The sequence below is a fragment of the Macaca fascicularis genome, chromosome 15 (assembly GCF_037993035.2).
Source record: "Macaca fascicularis isolate 582-1 chromosome 15, T2T-MFA8v1.1".
Lineage (NCBI taxonomy): Eukaryota > Metazoa > Chordata > Mammalia > Primates > Cercopithecidae > Macaca > Macaca fascicularis.
Genome location: NC_088389.1, coordinates 85,756,256 through 85,781,541, shown reverse-complemented (window position 1 = coordinate 85,781,541; position 25,286 = coordinate 85,756,256). Strand labels below are relative to the sequence as shown.

Genomic DNA, 25,286 nt, shown 5'->3' with positions numbered 1-25,286 from the left:
AGGTATTAGTACTTCACATGCAGTTATCTCATTTAATTTTCCAAAACAAGATAAATCTTTAAAGTTTTGCTGAATGGAATAAAGTACATTTAGGTGAATGAAGTTCAGTGTAGTGGAACTGTGAATGCTAAATATTTTAAGATAGACTCAGGTCAAAAATTGTAATTTCCAGTACATCAATAAGAAAATATGTAAGAAGAAAAATTATGTTTTCTGAGGATAACTGTGTGTGTTTCTGTAAATATGGATGTAAAGAGGAGGAGGGTGGGGGGAGAAAGGATCACAAAATACTCAACACTTGACATAACTTTCCAAAAAGTGTCTAAAGTTAAGTGAACAAGTTGAAGTTTCCTCCTAGAAGCAGCCTAAGGCAGTCTTTTGATGGTGCTATCCTTTTGGAAATTTCATATAACTTCAGGGAGACAGTTCTGAGATCCTTACCATACATTTGCCTCCTGCTTGACAGAATGCCTTTTAAGGGCCTATTATTGAACTTTCAGTACTTGGCTGACAACAAAAATTCTTACACAGATAATATCATTTTTTTTTTCTAAATTACATTGAAATGAATATGGAATACTTGTATTTTGAGGAAAAGGAAATTTCAATGCCAAGCATATAAAAATCACCTTAAGAACATTTGCTTTCCCGTGTTCATGCTCTTAGTTAGAACTTTTCTTGACACCAACTTTTGCCTCTTAAGGTATTGGAGGCCAATCCTGCCTTACAAATAACTCTCTTTAGAAAAGCACAAAGTTAAACATGAATTCCTAGTAGTCAAAGTTGAGAAACATCTTTGTGCAAATCAAATGCATTCCAGAATATCTGTCACTGACATGAAACAACACACCAGGGCCGCTGAAAGCAAGTGATGATAGTTTTGACATTCCCACACCTAGACAAAAAATAAATAAATAAATAAATAAATAAATAAAAGCCTATTTATTACTTGTCTCCCTGAACACATCTTTTCAACCTCTCTATTTACTCTGGGATCTCAAGAGGGGCACCAAATCATTGTATGGCATTCTCAGACAATCAAGTAGCTGACCAAATCTAAGGCAGTTTAGTATTGTGTATCTCAGAGCAGGGAAGAGCTCCCTTTGCTTCTTCATATCTATCAGAATCTGCTTTGTCAAGATTCATAAAATGGAAAAAAAAACCCTCTCCTCCTTTGTCTAATCTTTCACAAATTTTAATTTTTTTATGCTTCTAACTCCATCACTGTCCTATCAATTTTGATTTGCTACATTACCTTGCTATTCCTGCTAATATATATGTGTGTGTGTGTGTATATATGTGTGTGTATATATATATATGAAATACTTTATTACTGTTATTATTATCCTTTTGGAGTGGTATGAAGAATACCAGAAATCTGTGATATTTCCAGTTTGATTTAATCAAATATTATTATATTTATAGAACCTATTACGGGCAATCCACTGTTTTGGGTGGTACGTTGGCACTAACATTGTAATATTCAAGTCTTTACTTAAACTCTTTGTTCAAGCACTTTCTTCTTTCACCACAGACAACTACTGTATTTCCAGAAAGAAATAATATAGCAAGCATAAGGCTTCGTTACTTATCCCCAGTACTTATGAATCTATATTTTTTCCTCTCAAACTTTACTTTCCTTCCTCCCTCCCTCCTTCCAGTTTCTCTTTAATGTGCTTTGTCTTTGTTAATTAATAGCTACTCATAGAGTTTCTCCTGTTAGCCAGACATAATGACAGTAGCTCAGCACACATAAACTTTTTTTTTTTTTTGAGACAAGGTTTTATTCCCATCGCCAACTGGAGTACAATGGTGTGATCTTGGCTCACTGCAACTGCTGCCTCTCAGGCTCAAGTGATTCTCCTGCCTCAGCCTTCCGAGTAGCTGTCTGGTTAATTATTTTATTTCTTTTCTGTACTTTTTGTAGCGATGGGGTTTTACCATGTTGCTCAGGCTGGTCTCAAAATCCTGAGCTCAAGGATCAGCTCACCTCGGCCTCTTGAAGTGCTGGAATTGCAGGTATGAGCCACCACGTGCAACCAACATTTAAGATACTCTATCAGTTTCCCAGTGCTTAAACAAACTGTAGCTTAAAAAAACAGAAATTTATTTTCTCACAGTATGGAGGCCAGAAGCCTGAAATCAAGGTGCCAATAAGGCCAACTTCCTTCTGAAGGCCTGAGGGAAAAAACATGCCTTGTCTCTTCCAGCTTTTGAGGGCCCCCTAGGTATTCCTTAGCTTGTTTGTCTGTTTGGTTTTATTTTGCCTCCATCTTCATGGGGCCTTCTTCCCTATGTCTGTGCCTTCACAATGCCTACTTAAATGGAAACCACAGTCATAGGATACAGCACATCCTAAACCAGCATGAACTTAACTCACTACATCTGCAAAGACCCCATTTCCAAAGGTCACGTTCTGAGGTTTCAGATGGACATGAATCATGAGGAGACACTATTTAACCTGGGCTGTTCTTGTTGGGAGCACTTAGACATATTATGAAACTTGAAGGGGTTGGTTGGCTTTCTCCCATACAGTCTGGTAGGGAGCATCCTCTATAAAAATTACTTGCTAGCTCAAACTCAGATGGGAGGTTAGTTCATGTTCCAGCAGCCTACCATGAAATAATGGCATCTTTCATTATGGAGAGCCACTAAATGATGGCTAAGAAGGTAGATGTGTCACTGGGATACTAAAATGAGTTTTGTTACATTGGGCACCTAAATTTACAATGATTGGTTAACAACTTTTGAGTTGTTGCAATATGTAGTTTCTTCTATTTATTTTGTGTAAGAATCACTGAATTCTCATATTTTAGAACTAAGTAGAACCTTTGTGATAAAATAATCTATCATTTTGCAGATAAGATGAATGAGAGGGAAATGCATGTTTGTTAGCTAATTTGGTACAAAACTAGTAGAGCAAATTTCCCCTCATTCCTTGCTCAGTGTTCAAGTTGGACTTGTCATGTTTATTAATGCAAATAATTTTGATTATGATTTTGTCCATCTGAATACACTTGAATAGTTCTTGACTACACTGAAGAGCAACTTACAATATTACTGCATTAACAGCATCTGAGAAAAACATATACAGGCAGGATACTTCTCTTTCTACAATGTCATCTTCCTCTAATCTATGAGGAGTCTATGAATCTTTAGTGTTAGAAAAAATTGTGGAGGTAAAAAATATTAAGCTTTCCATAATGATGTTGTCCAAAGTTCCTTTAGCTGTAACTATGGACACCGTATGTGCAGTTAGACATGATAAAAACCAATTTTAAGTTGTAAATCTTGAACAGTATATAACAAAGCTTTTCCACAGTAAAAAGAACAAAAAAAATGCTTGCTGCTTCTTTATTTGTGCACCACTGAAAATTCTTATTTATTCACTTTAATTCTGCATTTACACAAAAATGCTGTAATAAAATATCTGTACACTACTTCTGTTACAAATATAGATAATATTTAAAGTGACTTTATATATTCTAATGTAGGAGTTTCACGCTCTAAAATGGGAATGAACACATGATAATTCCTCACCAGTTGTCTCAATAAACAGCTCCATCTGTTTCCCTTAGTCTTAAACTATTGTATTATAAGATGTTAATATAAGGCGATGAAATGAAGTTATGTTAATCGCCTTAATTTTTCTATCAATTTACTAATGGCAAACAACCAAAATAATTACTAACACATTGTTTTCTATCATTAAGATTAATATGAATTGAAAACCAATTGCACAGCACACTAACACATTTTTAATGTTGCATCAGTTGTTAAAATCAGCACTAAAGATTCTGGGACCCTTCTATGTTCCTCTATGATTAGCAGCATAGTTGCTTTCTAGAAAAACCATAGTCAACATGGGGTGGCATCATCATTTACTTATAGCAACATGAAAATATTTTATAAAAGGTCAAAAATAAAAATGAAAATTGAGATGTGCATTAAATATAATTTCTTTATAAAATTTAGGGACATTGCTTCATATATTTGCTATTTACTCAATTATAGAAACCAATTTTAGCAGGAAAAATACATATGCATGTAAGAGGTGGGGAGATGCAATGTTTTTATTATACTGTGTTGAAAATTTTAAAATACTGACAGTATTTTTAAAGATTTTTCAATAGAAAACTTTTTTTTCCTTTTTTTAGTTTGGGGTGGGGAGAGGAGGTAGATTGCCAAATTGAGGCATTTTTTTAAAACTCCCCAAGACTTTCTTCTTTATTTTATATTTTCATTTTTCATCCTAATTTACTGAATCCATTTTTTTTGGTTAGCTTTAGAATTATCTTTCTTTATACTAACGAGATTAGCATGTAATAATTCTTGCCCATGTGACTACAAAACGTTAGATATCTTCATAAATAAAAACCAGATTCACCTACACAAATATTCCTTCTCTTTTTTAAGTTCACAAAATGCAAGAAGAAAAGAAAAATGATGTGAGGTTGTCAGTAAGGAAAGCATTTCTATATGAGAAAAACACACTTAAGTGTTATTTCCCCCCTATAGTTTTGAAGACCCGCTGAACACAGCATAAAAGAAGTCAGGACCAGTCCATTCTCCTCACAGTAGGAGGTGAGCTAGGGGTGGGGTTGGCTCAATTCTGGCAGCCAATTCAAGACAGAACCATCAAAGTGACAGTGCCTTTTGTCCGTTTAAGGATGGCAACAGCTTCTTCATGGGTGACTCCTTCTAGACTCTGCCCATTGACAGCAATGATCTGATCGCCCCTTTTCAGACGTCCATCTTCAGAGGCTGCTCCCTGCAAATTATAAGGTAGACTTGTTTATTTCTCAAAAAATGCTGCCTTGCAGCTCACAACAGAAAAAGATCTCAACAGGAATGTAAATTGCTCTGCATGTACACACACATTGCTCCCAGTGCTCCATGGGTGCTCTAAGCCATTAAGCAATGATGAACATAGACAAAGAAGGTCTTTCTCCTAAATGGTTTTAGCATTGAGATACCAATTTGAGAGAGAATTTAGCAGTCAACAGATTAGTTGGATGGGTTTTTGGCTGTTCAGCACAGCAGTTGGTGGGAACACAAATTAATAAAGAATATTTGGGAATTTGCCTAGTAGGAATGATTCAATAGAATCCAGGATTTTCTATCCTGTAAAGAAGACCTACAGAAAGAAGGTAAATGATTAGGCAGGAACAAAAATAGTTTTACAGGACAATGGCTTGAGGGATGACAAAATCCAAAGGTCTGAAAAGCACAAAGCCACCTGAACGTTCACTACGGCAGGATAAGGCGTAAGTTCTAAATTTAAAACCCACTGCTATTTCTAATTCTTTTTGTGGTTTTGAAAAAACTATGCAAGCTGTCTTAGTTCTTACTTCCCAAGGGTAGAGAGATTCTTCATATTCCTTATGGACCCTAAATGATTAAGATTAAATACAGACATTGTTGTTTGAAAAAGAATAAAGCATGCTTATAGAAGACAATTATACAATTAAATATAAAATTAAAGATATGGAAAAGTTAATGAGGAATCCATAATGATGAAATTCTTAAAATATGTTCTAACTAGCATGCCTTAAATAAATTGTTCCTAGGCTGAGAAAAAGGACTGTGGACTCTTCTATTCACTAGCAAATGCTGTTTGTATTTTTGGACATACCAATAGCTTTTTAAAAAATCTTATAAATTAAGCCTATAGCTAGCTTGTTGTAGGTAACAGCACTTTAAATTGGCTTAAAAAAAAAAAAAAAAAACCTTTTCCAAAATAATAAAATAAAACATCCATAAGGGACCATACCACTAATCCAAAGGCCCTATATCAAATTTTTAAACAGGTTTGACTAAGTTTTGTTTCTTTTTACACTATAAATTTTGAGATTCTAAATTTTTCCCTGCAGGAATCTTGTCCAATTTTGTAGCTCCTGAAAAACGACTTAACATATTAACAATAATTATATGGGTTTAAATTATTTTAATAGGTTTACCAGTACTGCAATATCTTTACTCTTATTCTAAACCTTAAGATAGAATAGGTATAATTATAACTAGACAATCTTGTTAATTGAATCTCTTGATTGCAAATCACTGACTTATCATAGATGATAGGGTTGCTGGATACTCCCTAAATTTTTTTCAGTAGTTATTTTTGTTTTAGTCAATGAAATTAAACTTATAAAATAAATGCTTATTAATTTTCATGTGTACTTTATGTACTTCTCTATAACTATTTTATACTTCACGACGACAAAAATATGCAAACAGAAATATCAGTGCTCTATAGCATACACATTTAAAATGTTCCATTTTCAAAAGACAATCATGTGCAATTTGTGTTCAAAGAAAAAAAAATAGGCTTTACTAACCAAAGTTCATTAATATTTTTATGTATATTGTTAAGAGTTTCCATGGAGTTTCAATTTGAACCTATTTTCCTTTAAATATAATGAAACCTCAAATTGGACAAAAATATTTAATGACCTGTTCCTGTAGGGAGTTTTGAAAAGAAATGATCAACTGTTAACCATTTGGCATTACCTCAGGCCATAAACTAATAAGCCAGCTGCTGACCACTATTAATGAATGTTTAGGGGAAAAGAGGGTGGTTAAAATTTGCAAGCTTACCTTTGCAAACACTGTTTTAACATAAATGGGTAAGTCTCCATGAGGGCTGCCATATCCTCCAACTATACTGAAGCCTAAGCCATCTGGTCCTCGCTCTAGTGTAATAGACTTACATTGAGGAGGTCTACGGTGAAGGAAAGGAAAAACAACATTTAAATTAAAAAAACCCTATATCTATATATATGTTATGAATTATCTGACATCCACCTAAAGCTAGCATAATTCTCTTTGTCACTGACAAGGAGTATATTATGGGTATTTTTGAGATGCTTAAATTGTCAGTGCACGCTGTGCTCGGTATTTTAAATTTACATAATCTAATGAAATCCTACTTAACACCCTAATTCTATTACTCATTTACAGTTCCCTTAAACTAACATATTCATGGCATGTTCTCGTTGTACAGAGAAGCTCATTCTTTTTCCAGTTTATTTAAAGTGAGAGGGCTAAAGTTCAGGGGACAATAACAGAATAAGTCATAAACATCAGTACACCCAAGCTCAGAGAGAAAAATCATTTATAAGCAATGGAAAAGCTGCATCAAATTATTTAAATTTTCTAATGTGCCTCTCTCTGTTTTCCAATGCTTTTTTATCCAATTGTTGTTACTTAATACCGTGAATTTTTTCAATCCAAAGTATAATATGTTAAATGAATAGGCAGTGCTGGAAATTTTAAAATGATAGATTTGACTTGCTCCATATTACATGAAGTGGTAACATCAAGATTAAAATATCCTCCGCCCCAAAATCAGAGCTGAAACCATGGGAAGGGTAGTAGCATGCCTATCTATCTAGCTAGTTATCTATTTCTCTACTTATCTTTGATCAGCTAAATCCATGCCATAATTATTTGAGTTTGGAAGCACCTGATATGTGTAATTCATACTTCATATATCCTATCATTTTACCTGTACGTAATTCCTAGAAACACGGGACAGAGAATGCAACTGTCAGGAAGACTTGATTCATAAGTAAAAAATGATAACACTAATCATCATGTATGAGCGCACCCTAAATCATCCTGAAATATACTGCTTGACGTCAGCCCAGTGAAAGAAAGACTGGAACTTGCAGGCTCCTGCTGATGACCTGTGACCACACTCACATCTCCTCCAGCAACCACCTGCACACAGGAGAAGGATAAACAGAAAAAACACATGTTCCTGGGGCTAAGGAAAGTAATTTTTCTTCAAAAAGAGCACTTGGATTAAAATGTACATTTTATTGTCCATTTAATCATTTCTGTTAACATAAAATACAACCAAAGAGAATGAAATTTCACAAGGTCCAGAGGCCTCTTAACTGTCCTGACAGTAAACACATTCTTCTAATTCTATTGTACAAAGTTTTTTTTGACGTTTTTAAAATGTGGTCTCATATGTAATTATTTTTTAAAGATCTTTGGAATACAAGCCACTTGCTAGCACTACTTAAAACTCTAGCAAATAATCATGTACTGCTAAGGCCTGGATTTTTTTCCCCTTAAAGTATAAAACAATCAATGCATCCGAGTAAAATGTTACAAAATATGTTTCATATGCACTTTCTTGGAACTCTTAATCATTTACGTTCAAGAGAAATATTAAATAAAATAATAGCAAAATATTTAATCATTTTTACTGCTTTAACATCAAAGTTCATGTGTCTTCAAGCTACCTATATTCTGAATTATGCTTGGGATAAAAATCTTACCTGCATTTCAATGGAGCCAGATGCATTTTTCAGTAGGTTAACTGCTTGGGTGTGAGTCATGCCCTCAGTGGATGTGCCACAGATAGTGACAATCCTATCCCCAACCTGCAAGGGAGAGAAAGAAACGGCCATCTGCTAAAGCAGCCATGGAGAGTGGGTCTTTGAGACCTGAGTATTCATTTCCTTCTCCACCTTGCACATGACATATATACTGCTACCAGCCACTGAAATATAACTAAGGAAACCACTAATTCCAAGAAGTCCAATAAGCAGCAACCACAAAAAGAAGCAGTGCATAATGGTTGAGTTCCATAGTGTCCAGGGGAGAGGGAGGGAGGAGAAAGTCACTCTTCCCTGCTCTTCATTTCTCTTGGGTGAGACATTACTTCCTATTAAAATAAAAAAAAAACTCACTATCATTTGGAAACTGAAATTTCTCTGGACATTACTATTATAATCATTAGATGTGACTCTAAGTCAGAGGTTGGCAGACTAAGGCCCAGAGGCCAAATTTGGCCCACTGCCTGTTTTGGTTAATAAAGTTTGGTTGGAAGACAGCCATGCTTATTTGGCTGCTTTCACAGGGCAGAGTTGAGTAGTTGCAACAGAGACTCACAGGTCCCACAAAGCCTAAAATATTCACTATCTGTCCTTCCAGAAGTTTATTGACCCTGTGCTATGTATACAATCAGATTTTAAGTGTCAGCCATAAATCTGGATATCAAAGGAGGCTGAACCATTCCCAGCCTAAAGACTATTTAAACTAAAATGTGGTTATGTTCTGAGACCTATTTTTTGAGGTATGAAACCATAGAGATTTTTGCTTTAGAGAGACTGAGTTGCCTTAATGGAATATTCATGTAATTTTAGAGCTGGGCAGTTGGCATAAATTCCATCGTAGTGCTCCACAATTTGGATAATCCCTCAGCTTTGAGGCAACTTGCATATTGTTTTGTAACATTGTAAGTCATATTTATATTAAACTTCTGCAAAATTATCAGTGAATGCAAATAAGTAATACTTTTCAATTTAACAGAGTTAAATCAGCATTTAAACCAATAAAATATATAAGAGAAAAATTTCACTTCATACTGGTGTTCTGAAAATACTTTCTGTTCTCTTTTAGCTTGTTCCACAGAATTTCAACATATAAAAATATGTATTAAGAAACAACTATAAATCTCCCTATTTCATTTAATTGCAAATCTGCATTTTCTCCTTTCTTTTAATATTCTTTATCTTTTACCCTAAGCAAGCCTTGCCGTGGTTGGATTAGATGATTTAAAAGTAAATGTAGACATTTAAAACTGCCTTGCAACAGATAGCCAAGTTCAAAGGTTTATAAAAACACTTCTGCACATTTTGCTAGGGCTTCTGGGGTTGTTAGTATGACTTACTCTGAGTTTTTGGGTCTGTGCTGCAACTCCAGTTGGGTGCATCATTGCAATAAATATAGGCACATCACCAAGTGGGCTGCCCACTCCTCCAGCGATGCTGATTCCCAGTGAGTCAGTAGGGCCCTGCCATGGAACAGATACAAAATTTTGGTCAAAGTGATATTTTTAATTGACCTTTTGTTTATTCTTTGGCATGATATCTATAGTCAACTCTGATCTTCTAAGTGGAAGGGCGAAAATGAAGTACAAGAAAACTGCATTACTTTGACGCAGGTGCTTAGTGTGGCTCAGGAAAATAAGCATCTGTTCAGGAAGTAAAATAAATCAAGACATTCTAAATGAAAATCATTTTGCAGAACTGATGAAAAGCAGGTAAACTCATGAAGTGAAAAGACCACACTTTTGGAATCAGTCCTGTGTTCAAAGCCAGGAAGTCATACTTGTAAATGCAGGAACTTGAAATAAGTACACTCCACTCAATAAATCATTAGATCTTCATTTACAAAATGGAGACAACAGTGCCTCTCACAGAGGGCTGCAGTGAATATTAAATGACATGATGATGACATGAAGTGTCTGTAAGAGTGCTCAGAACAATAGTAAAGGCTCAATAAATCACAGCTGCTTTTACTTTGTCTCTTGTGAATGGCTGTCGGGGGAATCTGTTTCAGAACTAATAAGTATCTGCTGAAGTGAAAGGTTTACTTATCAGTGTAACAAGTGAGAGGCACTGTACTATTTTGTGTGGGGTCAAGTTGATGCTATTTTCAGCAAAAGAGAGTATGCAAACTGATTTTTCAAATGAGGTACTATGATCAGGAAATTCATTAAGGACTACATTATGTTATTTCACATGTAATATGTAATAATACATACTTTTTTGAGATGAATACGTTAAAACAGTAAGCAAGTTAACAAGAAAACGCATAAGATGTCTCCGAAAACACCAGAGTTTATATTGTTTTCTCTCCCCAAGTTACCTTTTTTATTTCAACTGTTCTTAATCCCTGTATTTCAGATGCCACTGTAAAGGCAAAAAAGATAAAATAGGGTTATTTTATGTTCATTCATTTTTTATCTCATTAAAATATCTAAAGCTGGATGGGACTAAATGGAATAACCTAGGTTTCTTTTTTATTTTTTTAAGGGGGTGCTCAAAGCTGCAAGTACACATGATTAGAACTGTCTCACATAGGAACTATTTATTTTTCCAGCTGGAAAAACGTATATACCATCCCATTCTTCCATTCTTCCTTCTCATTTTAAGTGTTGATTATATAACTACATAATCCACTTTGAATGAGTCAAGGGCAAAATGTGCTTTGCATAGAAAGACACATGTGCACAGTTGACAGGAATAAAGTCATGGATGCATTAAAAAAATTCATGAACTTAAGTGCCTAAATTTCTAGAATATTAGTCACATTGCAAACACAGATTGCCATATGGTTAGTTTCTTCAATTTGAACAACTCTCAACCAATGCACCAAGCCAAAAATTCCTCTGCAGCATGATTTCACGTAATTAAAACACAGGAGGATCACATTGATTTTCTCAAATTTTTGCAATCTTCATGGAAAAAGAAGGCTTCACTTAATGGCATCTTCTGATTTACTGGTGTTACATTAAACACAGAAAAGGAATAAAATCAAATACACCAATCTGCTTAGTAAGAAAAAAAATTACAGAATCCTGATTAAAATGTTTAGTGTATCTTGTAGGGTAAACATCAAATGGGAAAAGCTGCCATAGGCACAACTTCATGTTGTTCAGACTTTTTGCTAACACATGTTTTTGTACCTATATTAGGATATGGGATGATGTGGGGGAAAAGAAAGCTCAGAGGTAAACAAGAAAAAAAAATCAGTGTTGACAGCCAAAATTCAAACCATGTTTAAAATACTGAACCAATCTTACATGCATTCTTCTTTGAGCTACTTTCCAGTGACTCTGATGTACTGGATCCAGAGAGTGGAAAAGTGAAAGATGACAGGCTGCCTTCACTCACCTACAAATACACAACTATTTCAGAATGTTTTCCAAGTAACATACTCCCTAAATACCACTTATTTCAGAATTTAATCTAGAGACACATACCTGTTAAGCAATGGTGGCATTTGATAATTTGATGAGCAATTTAAACACAGTTTCTACTGGTGTTTTTTTTTTTCTTTTAAAAGGAGAATTTGTCTAGTGACATAAATGAATTAAAGCTAAAAGGGTAGATGAAATTGATTCCAATCTACCTAAAATTTTAGTGGATAGTCATAATCTAATACAAACTAATCTTCTTTAAATTTAAACTGATGTGGTAGGAAGACTAGGACTTAAACAAAAACTGTAGAATTACGGTCAGCTAATAGGAAACTTATGGTAGTAACTTAGAAAATTAGTATCGAGTCTTTTCTTTTTTTTTTTTTTCCTTTGAGACGGAGTCTCACTCTGCCACCCAGGCTGGAGTGCAGTGGCGCATCTCCGCTCACCACAAGCTTCGCCTCCCGGGTTCACGCCATTCTCCTGCCTCAGTCTCCCATGTAGCTGGGACTACAAGCGCCCTCCGCCATGCCCGGCTTTTTTTTTTTTTTTTTTTTTTTCCAGTAGAGACAGGGTTTCACCATGTTAGCCAGGATGGTCTCAATCTCCTGACCTCGCGATCCGCCTGCCTCAGCCTCCCAAAGTGCTGGGATTACAGGCGTGAGCCACCGCGCCCGGCCTACTATGGGGTCTCTAGGGATAGATTGATGAAAATTGGCTTCCACCATCAGTAGACAAGACTGAGGAGAGGGTCAAGTGGTCTTGTCAAGAGTCTTGAAATATTTAACATCATATTTTTATACATGGTGCTGAGTATCTATAGTTCACTTATATGGGACTCTTCAGTTGAATATTGATTGATGTTGCTATAAAATATTTTAAAAATATGTTATCTTGGGGTGAGGTGCAGTGGCTCACGTCTACAATCCCAACACTTTGGGAGCCGAGGCGCGTGGATCACGAGGTCAGGCGTTTAGAGACCAGCCTGGCTGACGTGGCAAAACCCCATCTCTACTAAAAATACAAAAATCAGCTGGGCGTGGTGGGGCACGCCTGTAGTCCCGGCTACTCGGGGGGTAGAGGCAGGAGGAGAATCACTTGAGCCCGGGAGGTGAAGGTTGCAGTGAGCTGAGATCGTGCCACTGCACTCCAGTCTAGGTGACAGAGAGAGACTCCATCTCAAAAAAAAAAAAAAATAAATAAATAAATAACAAATAAAAATAAAATAAAATGAAAATAAAAAATATGTTATCTTGGTAGGCTTTACATATATTAGGTAGTTACCTTTTGAGATTATGGAAAAAGAATCATGTCAAAAAAGAATGCTTGAAATCAATTTCCTTAGAATAACTTATAAACTACTCAACAGCTACACCTTGTTTACCTGGCTACTCTGATTCTTTGTTCTTCTCTGTCTCAAACTCTTTACCTCAGTCACTATCCCATGTTGCTAGGGGGCCAGACCTTGTACACAGACCCACAGTCAGGGCCATCTATGTGTCTTCTTGGCATGCTGATTGCATCACCCTGATGCACTCCACAGCTACCCACCTGGCTGCTTTGAGAAGGCCTCCTTTCTGAATGGAATGGACCAGCTTTGATTCTTCCAACTTCCAAGGTTACTGTGCCTAGGGAACACTGGGGGTGGGGATGGAGGGGTGTTTTATGGAAATGTTTAAATAAATGCTATAATCATCTTTAGGAATACATTTTATTCTTCAAGACTTTTTTGAAAGGCATCTTCCTTTTGGAATTTCTATAAGCAAGGATACCTCCAATCCCTTGTGGAAAATGGCTTTTTTAGAAAACATTCAAACTAATAAAAATAATAACAAGTAGTAGCAGCAACACCAAGTGTCTGTCTTATCACCTCATGATTTCTATGGAGACTACTTCTACCAAAAAGAAATGGAGAATTGAGCAATTATCTCATGAAACACACTAATTTTGATAGGCCAAACAAGCTGAATAACTGAGGGTTTAAAAAACAAAGTGACTGTAATCCCAGCACTTTGGGAGGCCGAGGCAGGTGGATCATGAGGTCAGGAGATCAAGACCATCCTGGCTAACACGGTGAAACCCCGTCTCTACTAAAAATACAAAAAATTAGCCAGGCGTGGTGGCGGGCGCCTGTAGTCCCAGCTACTTGGGAAGCTGAGGCAGGAGAATGGTGTGAACCCAGGCGGTAGAGTTTGCAGTGAGCTGAGATTGTGCCACTGCACTCCAGCCTGAGTGACAGATCGAGACTCCGTCTCAGGAAAAAAAAAAAAAAAAAGCAAACACAATGAAACCACCACTACCACCACCTCAGCAACTTGTTTTGCCCTCAATAGAAGAGGTACTTAGATAATTGGGTAAATTCTCTTATGGCCACACTGGGCCTGAATAAACTTATGATAAAAAATTTAGATAACTACTACTATCAACAGGAAACATGAATTGAAGACAATCTTCTTGTACCCCTTTACAAATAAACCATAGGCATGCAAGAAATGATGCACAGTCTAATATGGAAGTAGCACAAGGAGGTGTTTGAGATCCTGTTTTGGAGTCACTGGATTAAATCCAGACTATGTGATTTATTAGCTGTGTGACCGCAATGGATGTTTAACCTTAATAAATCTTTTACTCTGAATTTTAAAAACATACAGTATTATAGGTTGTTGAGATAAATAATCCATGAACAATGCTTATGACAGTGTCTAAAATGGAGTAAGATTAATACAAACATTGGGTACTGATATTATTATTCAGTGATGAGAGTACAAAGGGATGTGTTATTCTTGAAGATGTTGATCATGAATCCTACTTTGAAAGGTCAAAACTTGACTTGTAATATCCATAAGTTTGTTTTTTTATTTGTCTGATTTGGGGTTTCTTTGCTGCAAATTTACCAAACTCTTCTTGAAACTATTTATATTTTCAGTTTACATAACTGTAAGGTTAACATGTCCATACATTAATTATTCACTGTGTAATGTTGCAACCCGTTCACCTACCTGTAACACTTCTCTCAAGTATCAAGGGCTTTATTTTAAAAATTGTTAATTTTTCCAATACAAAAGCAATTTACGCCCACTAAAGAAAATTTTGGAAATAAAACGAAAAAAGATGGGGAAAGAAAAGGACCCATAAGTCCAACAGATACCTCATAATTATTGTTTAAAAAACTTAAAAGATTGTATTTTTTACACAGTCGTATCTATGCCGTAAACACAATCCTCTGTCTTATATTCTCCACTAATTACAGTAGTCCCCCTTTATTGTAGGGGGGAATATGTTCTAAGACCCCCCGCCAGTGGATGGCTGACACTATAGATAGTGCTAAACTCTACATATACTATGTTTTTTCCTATACATACGGTTTAATTTATAAATGTAAAATAAGGTTTAATTTATAAATTAGACACAATAAGAGGATAATAGTAAAATAGAACAATTATAACAATGTGCTGTAATAAAAGTTATATGAATGTGATCTCTCTCTCCCTCTAAAAATACCTTATTTTACTATACTGTGGGCAACTGAAACCACAGGAAGAGAAACTGCAGATTAGGAGTGACTACTGTATATATTTTATCATGTTAAAATAGTTGTCATGACACTTTGGGAGGCCGAGATGGGTGGATCACGAAGTCAGGAGATCGAGACCATCCTGGCTAACACAGTGAAACCCCATCTCTACTAAAAATACAAAAAATTAGCTGGGCGTGGTAGCGGGCGCCTGTAGTCCCAGCTACTCTGGAAGCTGAGGCAGGAGAATGGTGCGAACCCGGGAGGCGGAGCTTGCAGTGAGCTGAGATCACGCCACTGCACTCCAGCCTGGGTGACAGAGCAGGGCTACCGTCTCAAAAATAAATAAATAAATAAATAAATAAATAAAATAAAATAAAATAGTTGTCATGAACATCCTTTCAAACAGATACACGTTTGCCATGCATCCTTACTATTTATACCAAAGTTTATGTAGTTTTTGCCAACCACGTTGCTTCCAATTTTCCCACTATTACAAATAACACTTCAATGAACTCTATGTGCATGAAGAACTTTATGTGAAGTTGTGTATTAAGGATTATTTATAGAAGATTTTTAAATGAAAAATTAATAAAACAAAAATAAGCAGCAGCAACAAACATGTAAGTTATACAAATATTTATGGTGTTCATTATGTACTGTCAGACTAGCTTTTTTTTTTTTTTTGAGATGGAATTTCATTCTTATTGCCCAGGCTGTACTGCAATGGTACAATGGTGCGATCTCGGCTCACTGCAATGTCTGCCTCCCGGGTTCAGGTGATTCTCCTGCCTCAGTCTCCCGAGTAGCTGGGATTACAGGCACATGCCACCACACCTGGCTAATTTTGTATTTTTAGTAAGGGGTTTCTCCATGTTGGTCAGGCTGGTCTCGAACTCCCGACCTCAGGTGATCCGCCCGCCTTAGCCTCCTAAAGTGTTGGGATTACAGGCATGAGCCACCACACCTGGCCAGACTAGCTTTTTAAATGACTGTTTTAAAAATTATTTACATTGTTTTATGGATGCTTCCATTTTTTCTCTCTTTAGGATATATAATTCTTAAAGAGATAACAATTGTTTTTAATGTGTCTCCAAAAAGAATGTATTCCTCCTTAAAGAATTCTAATTACATTATGTTTTAAAGATTGAGAACCCTAATGAGAAGTGATAGATGTTAACTTTGCTTTAATAAACAATTTATAAACAAATTCATATGTTTGGTTTATATAAACCAAGTGCCCACTTGAAAATCCCTCCATGAAGCCCAGCCACTCAGAGGCTCCCCTTAGCGTATTAGACCTCCAACAGCTCTACTGCTGCTGGGCACTGTCATGCAGGCTTATGTTAATTGCTACCCATGATATGGGTACTGATGATGACAGTTTTCTAGTTAATGTTGAATTATACTTCTTCAGGTCATAAAACACATTAGGTTAAAAAACAAAACAAGGAGATAAGCATTGCCTATTTACAGGAATGCAAATTCCCTCTAGAAACTGGAATATTCCCTGACAGAGAATATGGCTAGGTCCCAGGAATTGTCAAGTGACTTTTATGTGCTTTACAATTCATTCATTTTTAAAAATGAAACTGGTTCTGCCTTTCCAATTGGATAATGATCCTTCATGGTGAGTTTTCTTTGGAGGAAAGGAGGAAACCAATTTTATAATGTAAAATGTACTTGAGTTTAGAATGATATCTAGGGATGGAGGCCTTATAATTAGGATAATCCCCAGTGAAGGTACTGCCGAGTGAATCTGCATTAAATTACTTTCGTTGCATAAGGATGACCATTCTGCTTCTGATTTTAAATGTCAATTTCAAATAGTTCAATAGTTTTGAGTCAGATTAGTATTTGGAGCAAACATTCCCTTTTATGGAAGATAAATGATAAAGTCTTTCCATTTTAAAAGATTTGACTTTTTTTTTTTTTTTTTTTTTTTTTGAGACAGGATTTCTGTCACATAAGCTGGAGTGCAATGGCATGACCACAGTTCACTGCAACCTGTGCCTCCCAGACTCATGCAATTATATACTGTGAGTAGCAGTGTGTATTACCATTCTTATTTTATGGGTCACTCAGCTACTAAGTGGCAAAAGTAAGACTTAAGAATCAGTCTTAAGGCACGCACCACCATGCCCAGCTAATTTTTATATTTTTTTTGTAGAGATGGGATTTTGCCATGTTGCCAAGGCTGGTCGCAAACTCCTAGGCTCAAGTGATCCACCCGCCGTGGCCTCCCAAAATGCTGGGATTACAGGCGTGAGCCATTGCACCCAGCCTTGAGGTGACACTTTAAATAAAGAGAAGTCATTAGTAATTTGACTATGATAGCCCAATGTTAAAATTCTCTTTTTTCTTCTATGCTATTACACAGAATTATTTTTGGCATCTTTTACCTTTAGCAAAGCGGCAACCGCTTCCTGGGTGGCATTACGAACATCTTCCCCATTCACCATTAATATCTGGTCTCCCTGCATCAGTCTTCCATCGGCATCTGCAATTCCTCCTTTGACAATGTCTGACACAAATACTCCAGTATCGTTTCTGCACACAATTTTGAATTTCAACATTATCTTTTCCTCAACTGTAATGCAATGCTTATTTAATAAAAAGTTATGTTTTTACCCAAAATTTTTACTTGTTTTTATGACTTTAAAAGTTTTATTATTTGGAGCAACACTGGGGCAACATTAGAATTATATTTTTTGATAAATAACAGCTTATGTCTTAGAGTGCTTCATAGATTGAAATATCTCCAATAAACATATTTATTCTTCATCAATTATATACTGTGAGTAGCAGTGTGTATTACCATTTTCACTTTATGGGTCACTCAGCTACTAAGTGGCAAAAGTAAGACTTAAGAATCAGTCCTTGGATGCAAGCTCTACTGTTCTTTCCAAACAAGAATGGAGCTTTGAATGATAGTAACTTGTGGTTAAATAAATATGTTGCTATCACCATCAACATCATTAATATTGCTGAAAATCATAACAGATGTGTATCTCAAACTAAACACCATTTATTAACTAAAAATCTAAATACCATTGCTGTGATGTCTTTTATTTGAAATCATTACACATCTTCCACACGAGACAGGTTTATGCAAAATAAACACAAATCTTATTCCAAACCATTCTTTCACAAAACTTAAAAAAAAAAAAAAAAACCCAAAACTTCTAAAGATACGAAGATAACCATAAATAGAAATACATAGTAAAAGCTGAACTGTATCACTTGTTCTTGCCAAGGTCATGACATCAAACCATTTCACCATTTGATCTTCCACTTTCCCATCTTTATAAACTGGATATTGGATTAGATGGTCTTTGTATGGTCTTCATAGAGTTTAGGGTTAATTAATGGTGGTTTTTATGATGACCTGGTGACCCCACATCCTGTAGTAGCCATGTTACCCATGTCATGTTTCATAAGAACTAGGCTACTGATACTGTATTCCAAAAAAAGTATAATTTTTAGACATATTCCCACTGAGACTCAAATAATATGCTAAATTCTTTGTGTTTAAAAATAATTAGCCTTTAGCTGTCTCTGAGAAAACAAAATGGTGTAAATGCTTTTTATTTCCATACAGAAAAGTCGCTGCAGAACCAGGGGTCTATGCTGCTGGTTTGGCAATTCTGAAGAATGCCTATTTCCAAAGAAGGATATCCTGACATAAAGATCACCATTTCACAGATTTCCAACTCACTGGAAAAAATAAGCTGATTTGAAATGGTGGCTATCTGAGGCCCAAGGAATGACGAAATCAACTTAGGGCCACTGCAGACTGCAGGTGTGCTTTTTACTGAATGCTGACTTCACAAGTTTAACTATCTGGTAGATTCTGAGATCAGATCCAGATGGGCTTATAATACTAAAAGGAAGAAAGATTTATGAAATTTGCTGGATTATATATTTGTTAGTATCGCTTATAAATGAATTTGTTAATATTACTTATATGTAAATACTTTTCAAATGTACTTATATATAAATGAATTAGGTTGTGAATTTTTGTGCATTCACTATTCCATTACCACCCAGGCCCCTTGCTTTAGGTCCTATTGATGGCACACGCTTGTTCACTCTGATCCTTCTCCCTACAGTATCTTCCATTCTCCTTTAATAAACCAATTCTCACTTGTCACTTTTAGCCTCAGCTCAGACACCTCTTTTCTTGGAAATTTTCCCTAATTCACTTTAATTAAATAGGGTCAATTGGTCCCTTTCTCCTTTGCTACCATGGGTCCCCCACAAAGCATCTTTGTCACTCATCAATAGATTCCTTTGTTGCAAGAATATATTTAATTCAACATTCACCAGACGATGAGTTTTTGGAGGTCAGGAACCATGTCTTCTTTAACCGTGTTTCTGAAAACTTAATGTATTTCCTAGCACATAGCAGGTGCTCAAAAATATACCAAATGACTTTTTGTTAAGTACCTTAAAAACCTTCCAATATTCTGATTTTAAAAGTCCAAAACCGACATCTTTTTATGGTTCTGTAGTGAGGGGGCTAACAATTACCTATTGAACACTAGCCACTGATAAAAGATTCAGCTACTGCTATTACTCTTTAAAATAATTTAAGTCCCATCATTTCCAAGGGAGCATTGGGTTTGTCTTCCTCAGTCACACCTTTTACCAACAATACTTAATCCTAGGCCTTTTCCCGGCTTCTTCTGCAGCTCAATAGTGAGGGTGTCACACACTTCCTCCTCTTTGTATGGGGCCTCATCTCTGTAGAGTGTCAGGCGCACCCTCTGTGGCGTCTGTCTCAGGACATTGATTGCTTCATCATGTGTGGCCTTTCTCAAGTCAATTCCATTCACCTGGACAGAAATGGGACACTGACTGTGAGGAACATGAGAAGCAAAGGGGAGTAAGGTGGGGAAAGGGAGAGAGAGAAAGAAGCAAAGAAAGAAACACTCCCCCCAGGAGCCTTTTCTCTGTTAATTTTGAAGGTCAAAAACAGGCATTCTATACCTCTAAGATCTGATCTCCAGCCCAGAGTCTTCCATCTTTACATGCTGCTCCTTCTTCATAAACTTCATGGATAATAATGGCACCCTAAGGGCCCAAACAAAACATACCCATACTTATCCCATTCTCCTAGGAATGGTGAGCAGAAATGGAGTCCAAACACATTACACTTTGACAGACAGCAATAAGGGTTATAAACTCTGGCTCTACAGGTACAAGCCCCATATAATTCAAGGGAAAGTGTAACAACAATTTTTGCTAAAAGGCTCAAAGGAGCTTATACATTTTTCCTAATGATAGAGAACATTAAAGAAAAAACTATAAAATAAAACATGCATACACATATGAGAGACAACTTTCTTATTCATAAATGAAATCATTTTTAAGGTATTTTTGGCATTTAGAAAATTTTGTCTACAAAGTATCTAATTTTTCAAACTCTCTCTTTTTTTTTTTTTTTTTTTAAGATGCAGTCTCACTCTGTCACACAGGCTGGAGTGCAGTGGTGCAATCTCAGCTCACTGCAACCTCTGCCTCTCATGTTCAAGATATTCTCCTGCCTCAGCCTTCCAAGTAGCTGGGATTACAGACGCCACCATGCCAGGCTAGTTATTGTATTTTTAGTAGAATTGGGGTTTCGCCATGTTGAACAGGCTGATCTCAAACTCCTGGCCTCAAGTGATCCACCTGCCTCAGCCTCCCAAGGTGCTGGGATTATAGGCATGAACCATCGCGCCTGGCTCAAACTCCTCTTAAAATGGGTTTAACTCAACCTGGATATCAGCAAAAAGGAAATTAAAATGTAGCAAGGACTGGTGAACTGATAGAAACACTTTGAAATTTCAAGGTCAAAATCACCAGTGTAGCAGAATCTTGCTGAGTCAGTATTTATTGGCTTGCTCAAAGGAAAACCCCCTGTACCCAACTGAATATTTGCCTTATAAATTAAAATAACAAATACAATTTTTCTCGGCCTTCACATTTCCTTTACTAGAACTGCTAGACATCTCCCCATAATGGTCTCCGAGGCATGGCTGAAGGGCCGCCTGTGCAGAAGCACCTCTGGGTGGTGCTCACCAGCAGTGTGTCTGAACCCCCAACGATGCTCAGGCCCAGCCCTGTTCGCCCTTTGGAAATCTCGATGGTGGTTTCACAGCCAGGGATAATGGGGCAGGTTGCAGGATCAGACGCAAAAATTGCCGGTGTTGATGATCTGCTTGTATCTAAAAATAAGTTAAAAATGAAATACAAATAAAAATTAGTTACAAGGCATATCCATCAAACTCATCACACAGATTGACTCTGAGGGATCGGCAGGGAAATGGGTCCAAGACTGTGGACAAAAAGAGACTTTATATTTACCTCAATCTTTTAATTATATTTAAAAATAAAACAAATGTGATTAAATCGCCATTGTTAATTTAAGGTAGTGGGCAGAAAATTACTCATTTAATTATTTTCTATACTATCCTGCATGTTTTAAATTGCTAGAGATATAAAGGATAGGATATGAAGAAGAGAGAACAGAGTTAAATTGAACCTCAAGTTTCACTTTGATATTATCCATTTCAGTGAAGCCAAACACACTTCTTATGAGTTAAAAGATTTATAAAACTCAGAATAGAGATATGTTGCAAAGACCTGGAAGTATATTCAGGGAAGACCACAAAACACATCAATAATTTTGGTTGTGATGCCTGCTTTTCGGGGCTTTTTACATTTTTGTTTCCTTCTTATCCTAGAGCATCTCTTCTTATGTAATCAATTCTAAGCAAAAAAAAGGACCATTTGCAGTTTTCTCCTTGGGTCTCACTTGATGTTTTATACATTCAGATGTCAAATCCTGGTGCATATATGTTCCGAAATGAATAGGTAAGAATAGATCACGAGAAAAGGGGAACATAATTTCACACATTATTTTATGAGAGTCTTCATATCATATCATATGTTTTATGATAAAACAAAGAGCATACAGCAAATAGCATGTTTTGGGAAAGCTAGGACACTTGGTATAGTAGCGTATGCTTTAGACAAGATGTTCTCTTTTTAGGAAATCAGAAACAGACTATTTTCTTGCTCCTTAAATGGTAAGAACAGGTGTAAGATATTTTCTTTTATGTTAAGTTTTCATTTAGCATTTCATATTTTTATAGACAACACTATTTAGGGATCAACATAAAATTGAAAAATGAGAAAATTTCCATAAAATCTTTTAGCACTTCAGTGAATTATCCAGTCTTTCTAAATAAAGGATTATTTTCGGAGATGTATTACTTTAAGACTTTTTCATCCAAGTACATTACAAATGTTTTAAACTAGTGTTTCCTTAAAAAACTGTTAAAAGAACAGTTTGGAGGCCAAAAGAAATTTCTCCCCCCACCCCCTGTTACAGAAAAAGCCAGTGCCTTTAAGTAATTTTTTAAAGTTTTGATGCTGCAGAGCTTGAAACTTACTGTTTTATTACACATCAGTGTATTCTTTCTCGAAAAGTAACTCAAAGGAATAATGTACCTCCGTATACTAGACTGGAAGTGTAATGACACATTAAAGTGTCATCCTACGGTTCACTTAACCTAAATCCATTTCCATTATGACAAGACCCACTATTACACCTAAAACATAGAACTCAGATCTGCTATGTAGACCACGGCAATGACTAAAGAGTTTCTTAAAGGGGCAGGCAGTACTGATCCCACATATGAAACAGGATAATTGCACATTCATTCTACAGATAAGAAAGCTGAAGCTTAGGGAAGTTAAATTATTTTCCCAGTTTAAAAAAAATCATCTACAAAATGATATTTCTAATTCATTAGTCAGATGCCTGGAATCAAGGTGCCCTTAGCAACAGATTTTTGGAGAGCAAAGAATACCATTCTCTTGTTTTAGAGATGAAGAAGCTGAGGCTTTGAGTGGTAGGTTTCCTAAGATGCCACAGCTGCTTAATGTACAGCACACAGATTGCCTGCCTAACAGTCCAGTACTCTTTTTCTAGAAGTGCTCTCTTTACACCCTGCCCTCACCATAGGGCTCCCTGACTACCACCTTCCAAACAATGAGCCACAGTCAGGCAACTGCCTCCCAAGCAGAAACCCTTTGCTGAGTTCAGGTGTTCCATATGTGCGGGACTCTCATGAGCCCAGAGGCCTTACTTCGGATAGACTCTGGTTCCGGGGAGCCAGACTGTGGGACCATCAGAGACTGGGAGCTGTTCTTTTTTTCTCCACTGGCTGCACCAGCTGCTGAAGGAACAGCCTGGGAATCTGGATTCTCAGCATGGATGGTAAGTTTTACTGTCGTCTTTGTTGTCTTCAGAAGGCTAATAAACTGGCAGGGTGTATGTGTGGAAGAGAAACAAAATTCAAAGGTGAATTAGTTGACATACCAATGAGTCACCATTACCAATGGAATCTAATTCTCTCTGTGGTTGAGGGGAGAGACAGATGCAAATTATTTCTTTGTCAGGACTTGGGTAAAGAAAGAAATGGCTCTAATTTCTCTCTATCTTTTCCAAATGCCTGATGTAGATTAGGGCCATGGTTAATTTCTACTTTAACTCTAGCTCTGACCAGATTTTTCCTTACATAAGACTTTCAACTTTTTACATCTCTAATCTCATCCATTTTTCTGGATGCCCACAACCTTAGAAGATATATGGGTTATTTTACCTACTTCCTGATTCTATAGAAGCAGCTTACACAAACAGTTTTAATAAAATAGAAACACATATGTTACATGCAGAATAAGAAAAGCATGCAACAAAAAAGTCAAGGCAAATGAAAAGTTAAAACATAGATTTATGGGTTAAAGGATCTGGCCTAAATACTTATTAAAAACTGAATTTTTAAAAAGTAACTTTAAGCTTCTTACTGGACAATGAAGAAATGATTAACAGTTATATGGTTCTCCCTCATTATAAGAAAGAAAAAGCATACCATATTTCAAGGAAACAAAGCTTTTTTCTGGCACTTATAAATAAAAGGCCTCAAATGAGATACTAAATAAATATTAAGATCTCTTTTGAGGAGAGGAAACTCAAGTACGAGATATGTTTAACCCTAATAAAAGTTATATATTTAATGGTTGAGTCTTACAATCTGTTTATAAAGTAGTATACACAGTGGATATTTATAACAGCAAATATTCATTAAAAACATTTTTGCACTAACAGTCACTATTAAAGAGTTTAAAGTTTTCCTAAGGAAAAAATGGAAATATTTATCAAAAATGCCCAGTGAATATTGAATAATTTGGCAACAAAAAATACCTTAACACTACCTGGAAAATAAGAAATAGAAATTGAAGAACTTGTGAATAATCTCTTCTTTTCCTTAAGAACATGTCTTTTACAGCTACAAAACCCTAATTCCCTATGATTTGTAGACACAAACACTTTAATCATGCCCAAGGATGGGCCTATATTACCATTTGCTTTATTTTGGAAAATTACCTTTTCAACAGGGTAACCAACAACAATTTCATCATCTACAGCCAATATCTGATCTCCGACTTTGAGTCGTCCATCCTAAACGGAAATGTAGAAGAATTTGAGTGATATTCCAAAAGTAATTCCCTCCCCAACTACTTAATGACAGCAAGAAAGGTAAACCTCACCGTGGCTGCTACCCCATGCTCTGTTAAACTCTTTATGATGACTCCACGGAGTGTATCTTCTTCGCTGATAGCAATACCCAAACCCCCCTGATCCTAGAAAAGTAAAAACAAAAATGCTCAGAAGACTTGAGATAGATTAATTTTATCCAAATGGATACCAAGGGTAAGAAAAGCAATTAAAACTCTTCTAAACTCCAGAAATCTAAGACCTTAGATCTTACATCTAAGATCTTAGAAATCTTGTCTTTTCTTAAGCAAACTTTCAAATTTTCCTAATGGGCATAAATTTTTCTCCATCAAATATTCAAGTGTTGTCACTCTTCCCATATGTCTGACATCTTTAGTAACTTTAGCAAAATATCTAGACAGCAAAAATACATTCAATAATTCAATCAAAACATTCAGCATTTACAAATTTTGTCTAATGACTGAATAAGTCATTCAAAA

General features: G+C 36.1%; 1 protein-coding gene across 32 annotated transcripts in view; it reads right to left on the bottom strand.

The window, feature by feature from the left end:
• Window positions 1-3,353: 3,353 nt before the first annotated feature.
• MPDZ (multiple PDZ domain crumbs cell polarity complex component) overlaps window positions 3,354-25,286 on the bottom strand; it is a 174,323-nt gene continuing 152,390 nt past the window's right edge. For 23 of the 32 annotated variants that reach the window (XM_045373236.3, XM_045373239.3, XM_074015756.1 and 20 more), the window contains 15 exons: window positions 24,840-24,932; window positions 24,676-24,750; window positions 23,378-23,552; window positions 21,303-21,448; window positions 20,229-20,312; window positions 19,881-20,074; window positions 17,639-17,786; window positions 13,274-13,360; window positions 11,606-11,696; window positions 10,669-10,712; window positions 9,689-9,811; window positions 8,292-8,396; window positions 7,610-7,722; window positions 6,598-6,721; window positions 3,354-4,771 (listed from right to left, as the gene is read on the bottom strand). In XM_045373236.3, coding sequence (XP_045229171.2) covers window positions 4,625-4,771; window positions 6,598-6,721; window positions 7,610-7,722; window positions 8,292-8,396; window positions 9,689-9,811; window positions 10,669-10,712; window positions 11,606-11,696; window positions 13,274-13,360; window positions 17,639-17,786; window positions 19,881-20,074; window positions 20,229-20,312; window positions 21,303-21,448; window positions 23,378-23,552; window positions 24,676-24,750; window positions 24,840-24,932 — 1,749 coding nt within the window. In that variant the 3' untranslated portion in view covers window positions 3,354-4,624. The remainder of the gene's footprint in view (window positions 4,772-6,597; window positions 6,722-7,609; window positions 7,723-8,291; window positions 8,397-9,688; window positions 9,812-10,668; window positions 10,713-11,605; window positions 11,697-13,273; window positions 13,361-17,638; window positions 17,787-19,880; window positions 20,075-20,228; window positions 20,313-21,302; window positions 21,449-23,377; window positions 23,553-24,675; window positions 24,751-24,839; window positions 24,933-25,286) is intronic. The other 9 variants (XM_065530521.2, XM_065530522.2, XM_065530524.2 and 6 more) reach the window with 3 other exon arrangements.